Here is a 16,296-nt window from a genome sequence, read left to right on the forward strand (position 1 = left end):
ATGGACGGACTTTTGTTTGGGATTTAATACGCGTGGCATAGAGAGCGACGAGAGTAACTCCCTTACGTAAATTTGCATGTTTGTGTTACGTAGAAACAGGGTGGAAGCATCACTGGAGGGGATGCCAGTTTTAGTTAGTCACGCTGTAACACCGTGGCCTGCAGCGCCACAGCCTAGTGAAAGTCAAGCGCAAGTGACGGACACGGCAGAGAACCGGGGAAAGAACAGTATGTCACGTGAGCGGCGCGTGAGGACATAACTTACCAGTGTGGAGTTAATAACGGAGGTAACAGACCTAGCTGTTCACTTGAAGGCCAGCGAATTGTACGACACTGTACTTATTAAGCCATTTGCTGAGTGGACAGCCTTGGCTACTAGAAATGAAAGAGCAACTGCCATTGGCTGTCCCATCCGGTATCCAACCCCACCCTCAGAGGGAGGGGAAGCTAAGTTGAGGAGACGCACAACTGCCCAGCGCGACAGGCACTTTCCCTTGAGACGTCTTCGAGTGTAGTCAGAGGCCGGCTCTGACGTGACGACAGGGAAAGGAGATATATTGGTGTGAACACTTTGTTCACCCGACTCCAAAATTCACTCAAGAGTGGCTGAATTCTTTTCATAAATCTCCTGAGCGGAGAACGAAGAGGGCCAATATACTTGTAGTTAAATTCTTGCAAGAACAGCGAGAGCAGATAAAACACAGCACGCCAGCCTCTTATGTTATTTGAGAACTTTAATACAAGGATCCTCTTGTCTGGATAGGCGATACCTGAGATTGACCTTGTGCTTTGTAATGACCCACTATGTAAAAAAGTGATTCCAATAAATACAATTTCAGAGAACAGTTTCTATACAGGGTGAGTCACCTAACGTTAGCACTGGATATATTTCGTAAACCACATCAAATACTGACGAATCGATTCCACAGACCGAACGTGAGGAGAGGGGCTAGTGTAATTGGTTAATACAAACCATAAAAAAAATGTACGGAAGTATGTCTTTTAACACAAACCTACGTTTTTTTTTAAATGGAACCCCGTTAGTTTTGTTAGCACATCTGAACATATAAACAAATACGCAATCAGTGCCGTTTGTTGCATTGCAAAATGTTAATTACATCCGGAGATATAGTAACCTAAAGTTGACGCTTGAGTACCACTTCTCCGCTGTTCGATCGTGTGTATCGGAGAGCACCGAATTACATAGGGATCCAAAGGGAACGGTGATGGACCTTAGATACAGAAGAGACTGGAACAGCACATTACGTCCACATGCTAACACCTTTTTATTGGTCTTTTTCACTGACGCACATGTACATTACCATGAGGGGTGAGGTACACGTACACACGTGGTTTCCGTTTTCAATTACGGAGTGAAATAGAGTGTGTCCCGACATGTCAGACCAATAGATGTTCAACGTGGTGGCCATCATTTGCTGCACACAATTGCAATCTCTGGCGTAATGAATGTCGTACACGCCGCAGTACATCTGGTGTAATGTCGCCGCACGCTGCCACAATACGTTGTTTCATATCCTCTGGGGTTGTAGGCACATCACGGTACACATTCTCCTTTAACGTACACCACAGAAAAGTCCAGAAGTGTAAGATCAGGAGAACGGGCGTCCTCCACGTCCTATGAAACACCCGTCGAACGTGTACCTCACCCCTCATGGTAATGTACATGTGCGTCGGTGAAAAAGACCAATAAAAAGGTATTAGCATGTGGACGTAATGTGCTGTTCCAGTCTCTTCTGTGCCTAAGGTCCATCACCGTTCCCTTTGGATCCCTATGTAATTCGGTGCTCTCCAATACACACGATCGAACAGCGGAGGAGTGGTACTCAAGGGTCAACTTTAGGTTACAATATCTCCGGATGTATTTAACATTTTACAATGCAACAAACGGCACTGGTTACGTATTTGTTTATATGTTCAGATGTGCTAACATAACTAATGGGGCTCCACTTAAAAAAACGTAGGTTTGTGTTAAAAGACATACTTCCGTGCATTTTTTTATGGTTTGTATTAACCAATTACACTAGCTCCTCTCCTCACGTTCGGTCTGTGGAATCGATTCGTCGGTATTTGATGTGGTTTACGAAATATATCCAGCGGTAATGTTAGGTGACTCACCCTGTATATTCCAAGATAGAGGTCCCCTTCCTACCTCAATGGAATATTTTGTAAACATTAATGGTAGCTATTCTTCTGAAGTCTAAACCCTTGCTGAGTAATAGAACATTTCCCTACATGTTTGGTTCAAACTGCGTTACGTGCGCTAAGTGGAATCGTGCACACAACGTAGCCATACCATTCGCTTATTACCAACCAGAGGTGTGTTTAGAAAGTTCATTCAGTCGGTGACGAATTTTGGGCTACACCCAGAGTTTGCCAAATAAACTATCCGTCAACATTGCAGTGAACAAAGTGAGTACATAAGCGTATGTTCCTACCTAACGTTAGTTAATGTGAACATTGATTTACGAATGGTGGCTGCGACCATATGCATACATATGCACTTTGTTTACTGCTATTTTGGCGGACCTTTTACTCGGCAAACATTGGTTGGTTTGAGATTGGCCACAGCCCGAAACCAGCCACGGACTAAATGAACATCAGTTTTAGTTGCACCTCTGGCTGTCTCTTTTTGCGTCAAAAAGAAGGTTTATTCTGTCGCAGATCGCAGGGATGTTTTCCAAAGGAAAATGCATTTGCAAATCGAGTATCAAAGAACGGTCAAAAATGGTAATCGGTTGCTTCTATAGACCACCTCGGTCAGGATCTGTAGTTTTAGAGCGCTTCAGACAGGACTTGCAGAATATCATTCGTAATTTTCCTGCTCAAGCCATTCTCACAGGGGGTGACTTCAACTTACCAGTTATAGATTGGGAGTGTTATGCCATAAAAACTGGTACCAGAGACAGGGATTCGTGTGGCATTGTCCTGTATGTCTTGTCCAAAAATCACCTTGAGCAGATAGAGAACCAACTCAAGAGGGTAACGTCTTAGAGCTCCTGGCAACAAACGCACCTGAACTTACCGAATCAGTTAACGTAGAGGAGCGTATCAGTGATCACAAGGCTGTGACAGCATTCATGACGATGGTTCCTAGAAGGAATGTTAAAAAAGATAGGAAGATATATTTGCTCAGCAAAGGTGACAGGATACAAATTTCAGAATACCTCACAGTCAGCATCAAATATTCGGTGATGAGGACGAAGATGTGAAGAACAAATGGAAAAAATTCAAAGACATCGTTCTATATGCGCTAGACAACTCTGTTCCGAGTAAGGTTTTAAGGAATGAGAAAGATGCAACATGATTTAATAGCCATGTTAGAAAAGCGTTAAGTAAACAAAGAGCACTTCATCTCAGATTGAAGATAAGTAAAAACCACCTAGCTGACGAACAAAAGCTGAACGAAGCGAAAATGAGCGTAAGGAGAGCAATGGGAGAAGCGTTCAATGATTTTGAAAGTAAGACATTGTCAACCGGCATGAGTGATAACTCTAAGAGATTTTTTCGTCGTACGTAAAATCAGTAAGTGGGCAAAAATCATCTATTCATTCTCTCAGCGACCACACCGGCACCAAAATGGAAGATAACAGAGAGATGGCCGAAATACTGAATTCGGTCTTCCGAAGTTGTTTCGCCGCGGAAGATCGTAACACTGTCCCTGCTTTCCATCAACGTGCGAACGTCGAAATGGCAGATATTGAGATAACCTATCGCGGAACTGAAAAGCAGCTACAATCGCTTACTAGTGGAAAGGCGTCAGGATCAGATGAAATACCTATAAGATTCTATAAAGATTATTCAAAAGAATTTGCTTCCCTTCTAGCAGTAAGTTACCGTAGATCGCTTGAGCAGCGAAAGGCATCTGACGAAAAAAGCGGAAGTCATTCCCGTTTTTAAGAAAGGCCGTAAGACAGATCCACACAATTATATACCTATATCGTTGACGTCAACCTGTTGATGGAACATGTTTTATGCTCAAGAATTATGACGTTTTTGGAAAATGAACATCTCCTCTATAAAAATCAACATGGATTCCGCAAATAGAGATCCTGCAAAACTCAGCTCGCTCTGTTCCTCCATGAGATCCACAGCGCAGTTGACAACGGCGCTTTGGTTGATGCCTTGTTCCTTGATTTCAGTAAGGCACTTGACACCGTCCCGCATTGCCGTTTAATGAAAAAAAATACGTGCTTATGGTGTATCGGAGCAGACTTGCGCTTGGATTCAAGACTTTCTTCCAGACAGAACTCAACCCGTCGCTTTTAACGGAACATAATCGACAGATGTAAAGGTAATAACCGGAGTATCACTGGCAAGTGTGATAGGACCGTTGCTGTTTGCAATACATACAAATAAATGATCTAGTAGAAAACGTCGGATCCTCTTTAAGGCTATTCGCAGATGATGCAGTTGTCTATACCAAAGTGGCAACGCCAGAAGATAGTATGAATTTGCAGAACGACCAGCAGAGAATTGATGATTGGTGCATGCTGTGACAGAAAAGAAATACACTTCTGTACAGCTGCGCTATTGATGACAAACAGCTGGAGACAGCGACGGTTGTAAAATATCTAAGCGTAACTACCCAGAGCGATCTTAAGTGGCATAACCATATACTCGTAAAACAGATACTGGGAAAAGCAGACATCAGACTCACGCTCCTTCTGTCCGATTCTTGAGTATTCATCATCTATCTGGGATCCCTGTCAGGTAGAACTGATAGAGGAGATAGAGAAGATCCAACGAAGAGCGGCGCGTTTCGTCACGGGAACGTTTAGCTAGCGAGAGAGCGTTATGGAGATGCTAAATAAACTCCACGTTACAAGAGAGACGTTGTGCATCACGGACAGAGTTAACTATTGAAATTTCGGGACAGTTCTTTTCAGGAGGAGTCGGACTACATATTACTCCCCCCCCCCTCCTCCCACATACATATCGCGTATTGACCACGAGGAGAAAATTAGATAAATTAAAGCCAACACAGGGGCTTACCGACAATCATTCTTCCCGCGCACTATTCGCTAGTGGAACAGGGTTGGAGTGATCAGATAATGATACTGTAAGTACCCTCCGCCACACACCATTAGGTGGATGGGGAGTATGATGCCGGTGTGTATATTTACTCATTATGACAGAGGTGCTAACATGGACGAAGTTGTTTTGGAGGTAGAGTATAATCCTTCTAGATGTTCGGTCCATTCACTTCAGAGGATTATAACTAAGTCATTGAAGATCCAACCTGAAGCAGAAGGAGAAAATGTCAGCACGAGAGTGAATACCACCTTTCATGTGGTAGAGCCCCTCTTGAAACAAAAACGGGCTATGTCACTACATTTGGCTATTCATGGTACTTTTACTAATTTAATGTCTCATCAATAGTTCTTGATGGAGAATTCAGTTAAGCTTTTGAAGCCCTTGAAGAAATAACAAAAATAAGTTCTCATCTCTCCCACACATCCAAAGTAAAACTACTTGTTATGGCATTAAATAAGTAGTTATATAAGGTTGAAACAGCACAAAGGACCTCTCACTTACAGCAGACCAGAGCAGGATTATAAAGTCGTTTCAGTTCCTTAAATGAAGATCCAAATTACTTGACTGAAAACTTTCTAGATTTTAGATTCAACACAGATTGCTTGGGGATTGTTGAAACTGAAAAGGCTCAAAAGAAGGTCTTATACGAATTCTGCGATGAATTTTCCATCAGTAGCAGGTAGTCTCGAATGCCAGCTGAAAGAAGTAGAGCAGACAATATAGAATCAACAATGGCTCGCGAAGCTCACGACACGTTTTGGAATTTCTTTAGTGTGTCAGTAAATGAAAATAATAATAGTCAGTGTGATGGTCAAGAAACAAACACGATTGAAAGTGGGATTAACTGTTATTTGAAGATAATTCAAATCATTCGCAATCGTGATTCTTGTATTTGGTGGTCAGCTAATGCGACTTAGCGTCAGAATCTGATAAAGCTACCAGAATTTATCTTTGACTAGCTTGCAACAGTATGAGTATCAGTAATAGTATGAATACTAATTTATTCTTTTGTTAAAATAATCCTTTTTCTCGGTCTTTTGATGTGAAGATACTCCATGCTTATCTTGTTTAGAGTATCTTATATGTGAATTAAACAAAGTCGATTTTGTGACTTTTCATAATTTATTGAAAATCCAGTATACTTCAGATTTTGGCCTACTGGTTGGTATCCAGCCAGACAGTAAACTGTGCCAGACAGGCCTGATAATGGCTGGCTGTTGCATATCCGTTTCATCTCCAGCCACTATCACTGATCCTTAAGATAATGATTTCTACTTCTTGTTGTATTAATATCACAAAATGAGATTTTATGTATGACATACAATGATTTACTGTGAAATGCTTACAGACTATCAAACAAATTCTAATTTCTAAATCTTTCTATCAGATTATTAGTAAAAGTAGGTATTTCTTCTTAGCCATAAGCTTACATGAAAATTAAATGTTTAAATGAATAGAAGTAGCTCTTATTTAACAGAGATATTGCTGCTAAGAAATCATGTAACATAACATAATATAATTATTAAAGAATAATATATGAATGTTTTTAATTTATTAAATATTTGGCAAAGAAGTTGAGGTAAAGACATTGAATTTCGACTGACGTTTAACATTTTCTTACGATATAAGTTTCAGAATTCTTGAAGATGCACAAACAAATTGAAATGTAGATGAATAATTTTAAAAAGTGTAATGTACAGTATTTTTCCATTTTTTCTCACCTCCAATTGCACATCAGAACAGTAAAACTCTATGAATGCTCTACACATATTTGGTTAGTTACTGAATAACGTCCGTATAATCAGATATCTGTGATCTCATTTTCTTAATGATCACTTCATGGCACTTCCATCCTTTCTAGTCAGTTGCAATAAATTTCTAATTTCTTATGTAACTAAAAGAAGGAAGATCGTTTGGAACTTAAGATACATTTGGAAACATGTTGACAATGGTAAGTTCTATTAATTCTGATACTTTTAGAAAGACGTCTATAAGAAGTGCAAAAATTTTAAAAAATGAAAGACAAAATTAATCAGATTGAAACTTCCTGGCCGATTAAAACTGTGTGCTGGACCGAGACTCGAACTCAGGTCAATCTCAGTTAGATCGCGCTTCTTCCCCATTCTACACGCGGACAGCACGCTCACTGATCCTGCATGCGCTGTGCGTGAGTAAATAACGAAATAATGAGCGACCAGTTGCATATAAAAAATTTAATTTCTTGACTGGTTTCGAGCTCTTAGTGACCTTCTTCAGAAGGTTAAGCTTTTTGGAGAAGGACACTAAGTGCCCAAAGCCAGACAATAAATTAAATTTCTTATATGCAACTAGTTACTTATTATTTCTTTACATACGACTACGGTTGCTGAAGGTGAACGAAATATTAAATCGTGTATGTCTGAACAGCAGTCATTCCTCGGCAGGAGATACTGCTACGCCTGGAAGGAGTGATATGGATTGTAGGTCTGGCTGATCAGTGCACAAAAGTACAACACTTCATTCCAAATGACATAATTTGGGGCGAATAATATCGAAGAACGATGTTTTTACCGATCTTTTAAGGGAAATTCTTTATCGTCTGAATCGCAGATCACTTACACAGGCACATCAAACAAAGAAACCTCAACGGTTCGCAAAGATTCACCAAGGCTCGCAAATCAATAACTTGCCTACATGTTTATAGATTCAAGGACAGGTTCACCATCGTACAAGAGCATTGTTGCCGCCAGTGAATGTTGATCCAATTTTCTTCTGATTTATTTCCTCAGAAATCCTGAAGATTATATCAATCAGCGTTGCGCCATAAGCCGTGAGGAAAATCGAGAGATTATTGCCCAACTACAACTCATACACAAACACAATCAACTGAACTAGAAAGTTGCCTTCAGATGATCACAAATTAGTGATCAGATCAGACAAGAGACCAGTAGGCGAACATAAAAGACACTGCAGTACACAGACGTTGAATGAAGTTGCCATTGTGGTTGTTGGCGAGAATTTGGTGTCTCGCGACATAATGGTTCGACGGCGAAATGGTGATAATCTTCCACGTATCTGCAAAACCCATTGTTCGTATGATGCATTGCAATACCCGCTGATATTTTGCCGAGGGGAGGATGGATATAATTTTTTGATCAAGATGATTAATCCATTAACTGAGACCATGGTTCATCCATTAATGGGTACGTAGTAATGCTGCTAATCGTGCTTCAATTCAATATCTAACAAAAATTCGTTATTCACTTATAGGTCAAGAAACAAACAAAAAGGTCAGCTGTATGGTTTTTATCCCTCTGTTCGATAATTCGTCAAAATTAGGCCAATCACATATTGAAATGCTGCAAATTGTCTTATCGGTTCGCCGCTGATATGTGCTACGAAATGGAAACGGAACGTCTGACATATAAAGTTTGAATCAGAAAGAACTGCATACGGAAGTTTACATTCATCCACCTTGATATCATGAACGTAGTTGGAAATGCAAACAATACTGGCCGACTTATTATTTAGCCAGCGACGTATGCTAGGAGTGCCAATACGGTCGACCAGACTTATCCGTCACATTCACTTGCAACCCAAAATGGATCGAAATCATGCATCTGCTGCTACCCCGTCAGCCATCCAGCGATCGCCACGATATTACACCACCAATAATCACAAGGCGCCATTGTACTTCATTACCAGATCTCATGTCTCCGGGGACGTGCGATATTCAATGTACTCTATGGACTGGCAGAGAATAGGACTGCCCCATGCACATATCCTCCAGTGGGTGGTCGAGAAAATAAGAACGAATGAACTTGCACGCCATCATTTGCGCATAAATTTCTGATCCCGAAAAAGATGCAGAGTTCTCTGCGGTACTGACTACGAATGCGATTCATGGACCATGTGGCGATGACAACCGGGAATCACCGTGCTTGATCGAAAACAATGCTCCAAACGTTACCCGCGTCTTTATTGTCTGGCACATTCGTAGGCAGTGACGGTTACCCCGTCTATCGTGGTCTCTCTGCGCAGGATAACTCCATAACGATGAAGCTGGAAGTCAAAAATAAGGACGTTGTAGTTGGCAACAGCTGGATTGTACTGTATTTGCTGCGGATTTCCAAAATACTCAAGTGCATTGCAGTGTTGAGTACTGCAACTCTGTCAAATCCATCAAATAAGTACGTCTCGAAAGGAAGCAACATGGCTCTATTTGATACTGCAGCTCCTGGTGCGAACGATGAAGTTTCGCAATATCATATAAAAACTTATGGCAGAAGCAATTAGGCGATTTGGAGAATCTTTTCATTCTCCATACGTGATCGTCATCGCACAGTGAACATTAAGCTGTGCACATGGAGAATGGACAACGGGTTTATTTCACGACAGCAAGCGCAGCGCAGAGAGCTAAACAACCACCGACGACAACTCTGACAAGCTTCTTCACGACATACGCAAGTGATCCATTTACAAGAACACTACTTTACTCCGAGACGCCGAGCTATTTCACGTGGAACGCATCATCAAAAAAATTCCGACGTCGGAAACACCAAAAGCCTGTTCCTGGACACGTGCATGTTTACTCAACCAATGGATGGGCCATTGGAGAAATGACGAATGTTTTAATCTGCGTGGTTGGCATAGGTAGAAAAGATGGAACCAGAGTCAGTCGGGAACTAGATGCCAAACTGTGCACTGCCCATGTAAAAGTTGTATATTGTGCTGGTTCCGAGAGAGGCTTTTCCTGCTGCTTTCCAATGCCTCGGATGGATGGATGAAAAGCTGGAAATGTTCTGGAATTATCATCGCCACCAAGAAATGACAGAGTCCAGCGATTATACCTGCAAATCCACCTACTAACATGCAATCGCCACCACATTGCGCAATCATCGTAGTTGAACACTATAATAATGTACAGTGAAGGATCAGCTCATTGGATGTGTTAGCGTGCACAAATATAAGGTAACTTATAACTGAATTTATGTACCTACCTTGATTTTTTCCCTGTCACAACACCTCTCAGGTTCCTCTCCATTTGAACTATGATTACCGAGTGTCCTAGTTTGTGGAAAAAAATGGCAGCCTCAAAGCCAAATAGTTAATTAAATAATGTTGTTTGATCTTTGGTAAGAAGGGAGTATTCAGATTTACTGTGGATTTAGTGAAATTGTGGGAGGTAGTAAATGTAGTTTTGTGAAAGCCTCCCACTGATGGAAACAGTCCAATGTTAGGTTTTTTTGGAGTTTTAAAGTCACCTATTTAATCATTTACTTGAAAGTAGAAGACTGTGGTAATAAAGACAATTTGCTGTTTCTTTTAATAATTAAAAGTTCTTAAAGCTGAGGCTTATAATGTTTTGCTTAGTTAATGATCATAGTGCTGACTGTAGTAAATTTTAAAAGGTGAGTCAGTTTCTTTCAAATTTGTCAACATTGTGCCTCACTGCAGTAAAAGCCGTGAATTGCAGTTGCGGAAAGTTATTACCCATGCTTGCTAAGCACTTGTTTCTTTTGGGTATTGAAAGTGCATATTAATAGTGTAATAATATCCACAGGTTATCCTTTACCACTATTTATGAAAACAATAATTTCTTCATTCAAAAGACAGTGAGAAGTAACTTGTTAGTGAATTCCATTTAACTTTCATTCTAAATTTAATAGTATTTAGTTGAGAGATATTTAACCTGTGAGCAGTTCATAATTTTGCTGTGAAGTACGTTTATAATTTTATGTCAGCAAGGACCAATAATACTGAACCTGTGCTCAATTAATGATTCAGCAGTGAATATTAATAGTAATATTATAAAGCCCATTCAGTTTGAATAAGCCCTGAAAGTAATAATGTGTTCCGTTATCTGTTATATTTATGCAAATTGTTTGTTCTGCTCCGTCAGTTCAAATCTTACCGTGAACATATGCAGGTGTCAGAGTTCATTCCACTCGCGTGTAGCAAAGGATAGGTTGTGTTTGTCCGTTAAGGTTACTCATACTTAATTTCTTGAACAAGAATATCAATCATTCTCTTGCCTAAGAGGCAAGGCGACCGTTTTCCTTGTTCTTTGAACAGTGTAGATAGGAAAAATATTGTTTGCACTGTTCAAGTATTTACGTAATTTTGACTTTCATTTCCGATAAGCCACCCCCGTTAGGTACAACACGGTCAACATAACAAAATTCCTCTCAGAGTGTAACACTGCTCTGCTGTTTTATACCATAATTGCTTTAACTAGATAGTTTTATTCACGACCGGCCTCCTACTTTAAGGTTATGGTATAGCAGTAACAGGCGGTAGTGTTATACATTCCGTTCAACTGATCTTCCAGGTAATTTGCTGTCTCTGCCAGAATTACAATGTCATCGGCCAACCTCAAAGTTTTAATTTCTTATCTATGGATTTTAATTCCTACCCCAAATTTTTCTTTTGTTTCCATTACTGCTTGCTCAATATACAGATTGAATAACGTTGGGGATAAGCTACAACCTTGTCTCACTCACTTCGCAACCACCGCATTCCTTTTATGCCCCTCGACTCGTAAAACTGCCATCTGCTTTCTGTACAAATTGTAAATAGCCTTTCGTTCCCTGTACTTGACCCCCGCCACCTTCAGAATTTGAAAGAGAATATTCCAGTCACCAATATCTCTAAGTCTACGGATGCTATAAACGTAGGTTTGTCTTTCCTTAATCTATTTTCTAAGATAAGTCGTAGGGTCAGTATTGCCTCACGTCTTCCAATATTTCTACGGAATCCAAACTAATCTTTCCCGAGGTCAGCTTCTACCAGTTTTTCCATTCGTCTGTAAAGAATTTGTGTTAGTATTATGCAGGGGTGACTTATTAAGCAGATAGTTTACATCTGTCAACACCTGCTTTCTTCGGGGTTGGAATCATTATATTCTTCAAGTCGGAGGGTATTTCGCCTTTCTCATCCATCTTGCATTCCAGACGGTATAGTTTTGTCAGGGCTGGCTCTCCCAAGGCTATCAGCAGTTCTAATGGAATGTTGTCTTCTCCCGAGGCCTTGTTTCGACTCAGGTCTTTCTGTGCTCTGTCAAACTCGTCACGCAGTATCGTATCTCCCGTTTCATCTTCATCTACATCCTCTTCCATTTCCATAATGTTGCCCTGCAGTACATCGCCCTTGTATAGACCCTCTATATACTCCTTCCACCTTTCTGCTTTCCCTTCTTTACTTAGAAATGGTTTTCCATCTGAGCTCTTGATATTCGTACAAGTGGTTCTCTTTTCTCTAAAGGTCTCTTTAATTTTCTTGTAGGCAGTATCTATCTCCCCGTTAGCGGTATATGCCTCTACATCCTTACATTTGTCCTCTATCCATCCCTGCTTGGCCATTTTGCACTTCCAGTTGATCTCATTTTTGAAACATTTGTATTCCTTTTTGCCTGCTTCATTTGCTGCATTTTTATATTTTCTCCTTTCATCAATTAAATTCAATATCTCTTCTGTTGCCCAAAGATTTCTACTAGTCCCCGTCTTTTTACCTACTTGATCCTCTGCTTTCTTCACTATTTCATCTCTCAAATCTACCCATTCTCCTTCTACAGTATTATTTTCCCCCGTTCGTGTCAATCATTCCCTAATGCACTCTCTGAAACTCTCTACAATCTCTGGTTCTGTCAGTTTATCCAGGTCCCATCTCCTTAAATTCCCACCTTTTTGCAGTTTCTTCAGTTTTAATCTACAGTTCATAACCAATAAATTGTGGTCAAGTCTACATCTGGCCCTGGAAATGTCTTACGTTTTAAAACCTATTTCCTCAATCTCTGTCTTAGCATTATATAATCTATCTGAGACCTTCCAGTATCTCCAGACTTCTTCCATGTATACAACCTTCTTTCATGATTCTTGAACCAAGTGTTAGCTTGTGCAAAATTCTACCAGGCGGCTTCCTCTTTCATTCCTTACCCTCATTCCATATTCACTTACTACTACGAAACATCAGAGCTTGGTGTGGAATAAACGTGGCGAAGGTCATACATGCCACAGGGAATGTAACGTCAGTCCTCTTTAGGTGCTATCAGAAGTCGTTACTCGTTCACTACCTGTCTCGCAACACAACAGTTAATGCGGAGAAGTACTGTAATGTCTTGAAGAATCTGCGAGCTGCCATTGAAGGAAAACGACTTGGATTTCTCTCTCACAAAGCTCTCTCCCTTCATTACAATGGTTGGCGCGAATGACCTCTGAAGATTCAATTGGGAAATGCTCCCGCATCCTCCATATTCACCAGATTTTGCCCCAAGTGATTTTCATATGCACCCTCAATTCAAAGGTCTTCTAGAAGGTAAGCACTTCGACGCCGGTGACGAAGTCACATTAACTACTGGTTACGAGCACAGGACCCAAACTGGTACAACACTAGCTTGGAAAAACTTATGTCACTTTACCAAAAACGCTTGCAAAAACATGTCGACTATGTAGAAAAGTAACAGCGGCATTGTGCAATGTCAATAAAATGATTTCAACATGATAAATTGCGTGTAATTCTTTTCTAAAATAGAGAAACTTGCTTACTGGGCACGCCTCATGTTTTTTAATTAAGGATTTACAGGTTTTATGTGTTGGTACGATTCTGCTGTAAATATTTCTAGATATTCATAAGAAAGATATAATTTTCCGTGTAAAAGTGGATACATCACGAAGATCAAATTCGTAGTAGTACTCAAATTTCAGATCTACTCACAAAGTGCTGTTCTTCTACATATCAACTTGGTTTTTGGGTTGTGCAGTCAGTCTGCTCCCTAGACTTCTTACGTGAGGTACCTGTTTGTGTTTCTCCATATCCAAGGATTGCTGCCACACCTACACCTTACTGACCTCTACAGGATGCTTCTGCAACAAGCTTTGCTGGTTAGCTTCATGTCTTGTATGGAAACCTGTTTTGTATAATATATATCTATTGACTATAATGATATTTTGTATGCCGAAGGCATACTGTAAGTGGCACACACACCCCATGGCAAGTTGTAAAACATGTGTCTATACATATATATCACGTGTCACAATGATGCTACAACCCGTCTTAGTCCACACCTTAACGTCTTACCTCATGTTGTTTTGTGGATCTCTTAACTTGTTGGCAAGAGTGAGAGTCAATTTAAATACAGACTGTGAAGTTGTGAAGTGTGTTAATGTAGTTACTCTGAGTGTGGTGAGCGGGACAAATACTACACGAATAATGTCTTGCTCGTGAGGATGTCACAGCCACGTACCTGAGACAGACCCATGACTACTCTGAATGCACAGACAAGCACCACACCGCCAGTGTCTGCAGCCACCTCTGTGATCATGGTGAGGATACCGGAGAGGATGAGCGAGGCCGACAACAAGTTCTTTGCATCGAACCTGTCCGCCACCCACCCGGCAGGCGCCAGCATCACCACATAGCCCCAAAAGAAGGAGCTCAGGATGGTGCTCGTCTCAGATTGGCTCCAGCCGTAGTCCTTTGGACAAAATAAGAAAAACCATTCTCTTGTCTTTGATTATTCAGTATTTTGTATATATGTGAGAAGTGGTTTTATGGTGTTGACTTACTAGATGTTAAAGGATAATCGTCAGCATACCTTCAGGCTGAAGGCGAGCCAGACGTTATTCAAGACCCAACACTAGTGTCGAAACAACTATGGATGCATTAAGAGCTGTGTAATTTATTTTAGTTGAATGTGTAAAAGGGGCTCAGTCTATGGTCAAGTATTGGAAATAAAGTAGCAGGTATTTAGGATAATATTGAGGAAATCATATCTGGACAGTTGACACAACCAAGTCCTTGTTTAGGAACTAAGGTAGTCTATTGACATCATTTCCTAACCCAGTTTTCTCAGAAACCCAAACATAATTCGATTATACTCCATTACCTACGTTCTATTTAACATCTTTTCTAGAAAGTATCCACTTGGTTCAACTGCCTATCCAAGTCCATTGGAGTTCCTGCAGAGCTGCAATTGAATTGGCAAACCCTAAGGCTTTGATTTCTTTAACTTTAATTCATGTTATATCCACATTTGATATTTTCATTTCCGTTTCCAACTCCAGTGACAATGCTGTCGCCTATTTAATCAAATCTCGTATAGCAGTGCATTAGTACACAGTAACTTGACAAGCGTCATGTACTGAAAGAACTGTCTGAGTTCCCTCAGAGGAGTATTCCCATTGTTCTTTCAGGCCAGAATAGCACTTTCCCAGTGAATTGAATGTAGCAGGAGGGGCTTCGACAAGCCGCATCTAGACGCTACACATTCCTTCTACCAGCTATTGTATTCCACATTTATTAAAGAACCAAATACCACTCTTTCAGATATAATTCCATAATTTATTATCGATTACTGAAGCAAAGTCGATTGTGACACATAGCAATAGACTCTTTGGCACTTATCTAAACTGACACCACATACATTTCATTTTAAATTCATAAGATAGATATACAAGCCCAACAGCAGAAAAATATTAGTCAGTGCTTGCTGATTCCGTAGATACCATACATTCCTTCAGAAATTGTATTCCTATAAGAAATCAATTTGCTAGTGTTGTAAATAGATTATTAACCCATATTTTGTTAACATGAATTAAGAATCTACAACAATCAGAGTTCACAATGGCATAATTGGTTTCAAAAAGGATCTACTCATTTGGCTACTTCCAAAACGTTTTTCCTTTATTTTCTTCATAGCTGAACCCAAAGCAACGAATTTATTAAAAGAAAGTAGCATTTTCCACTTTTTCTGTAATATTTCTTTTATTCACAAGTAGTTTCAGGCTTCTAAGCCAGTCTCTAGTGATTTTGTGGGTCTGTGTAAAATAATATATGTTATATTACCCCCATGAATAGAAATATAATGTTGTGACTAAACTTGCAACAAAAAACAGAAATGAGAGCGTCTTTAAATTTTTTTCTGTTCAATTTGGTTCACAAATGTTGTCTTCTTGGTTTGACAACTTGATATTTACAAATGTGTTACACTGATGAACCAAAAAAGCTAAGCATGGAATAACTGGAAATATGATTTCAAATAAAAAAAATGTATACTTATTTGTGTAGATGACAAAAGTTAAAAAACAATAAGAAATAAAATAGTATGGAAAATAACTTAGAATAAAATAAAAATAAATGTTCAAGTGTATGGTGAGGTGAGATTATATCTCAAAATTTCATTTTGTTGTATAGATGATCTTTGATTGATAATCAGCAGAATGTGACTTAAGTTATCCAGGAATTTTGCGTTCTGAAGATCTATCTA

The 16,296-nt window shown here is 39.9% G+C and overlaps 1 protein-coding gene across 1 annotated transcript in view; it reads right to left on the reverse strand.

The window, feature by feature from the left end:
* Nucleotides 1-16,296, reverse strand: part of LOC126133769 (putative inorganic phosphate cotransporter) — a 171,680-nt gene that overhangs the window by 60,456 nt on the left and 94,928 nt on the right. Inside the window, exon 4 of the mRNA XM_049915190.1 lies at nt 14,275-14,505. Coding sequence (XP_049771147.1) covers nt 14,275-14,505 — 231 coding nt within the window. The remainder of the gene's footprint in view (nt 1-14,274; nt 14,506-16,296) is intronic.

This window comes from Schistocerca cancellata, chromosome 1, assembly GCF_023864275.1.
Source record: "Schistocerca cancellata isolate TAMUIC-IGC-003103 chromosome 1, iqSchCanc2.1, whole genome shotgun sequence".
In the NCBI taxonomy this organism is placed as follows: Eukaryota; Metazoa; Arthropoda; class Insecta; order Orthoptera; family Acrididae; genus Schistocerca; species Schistocerca cancellata.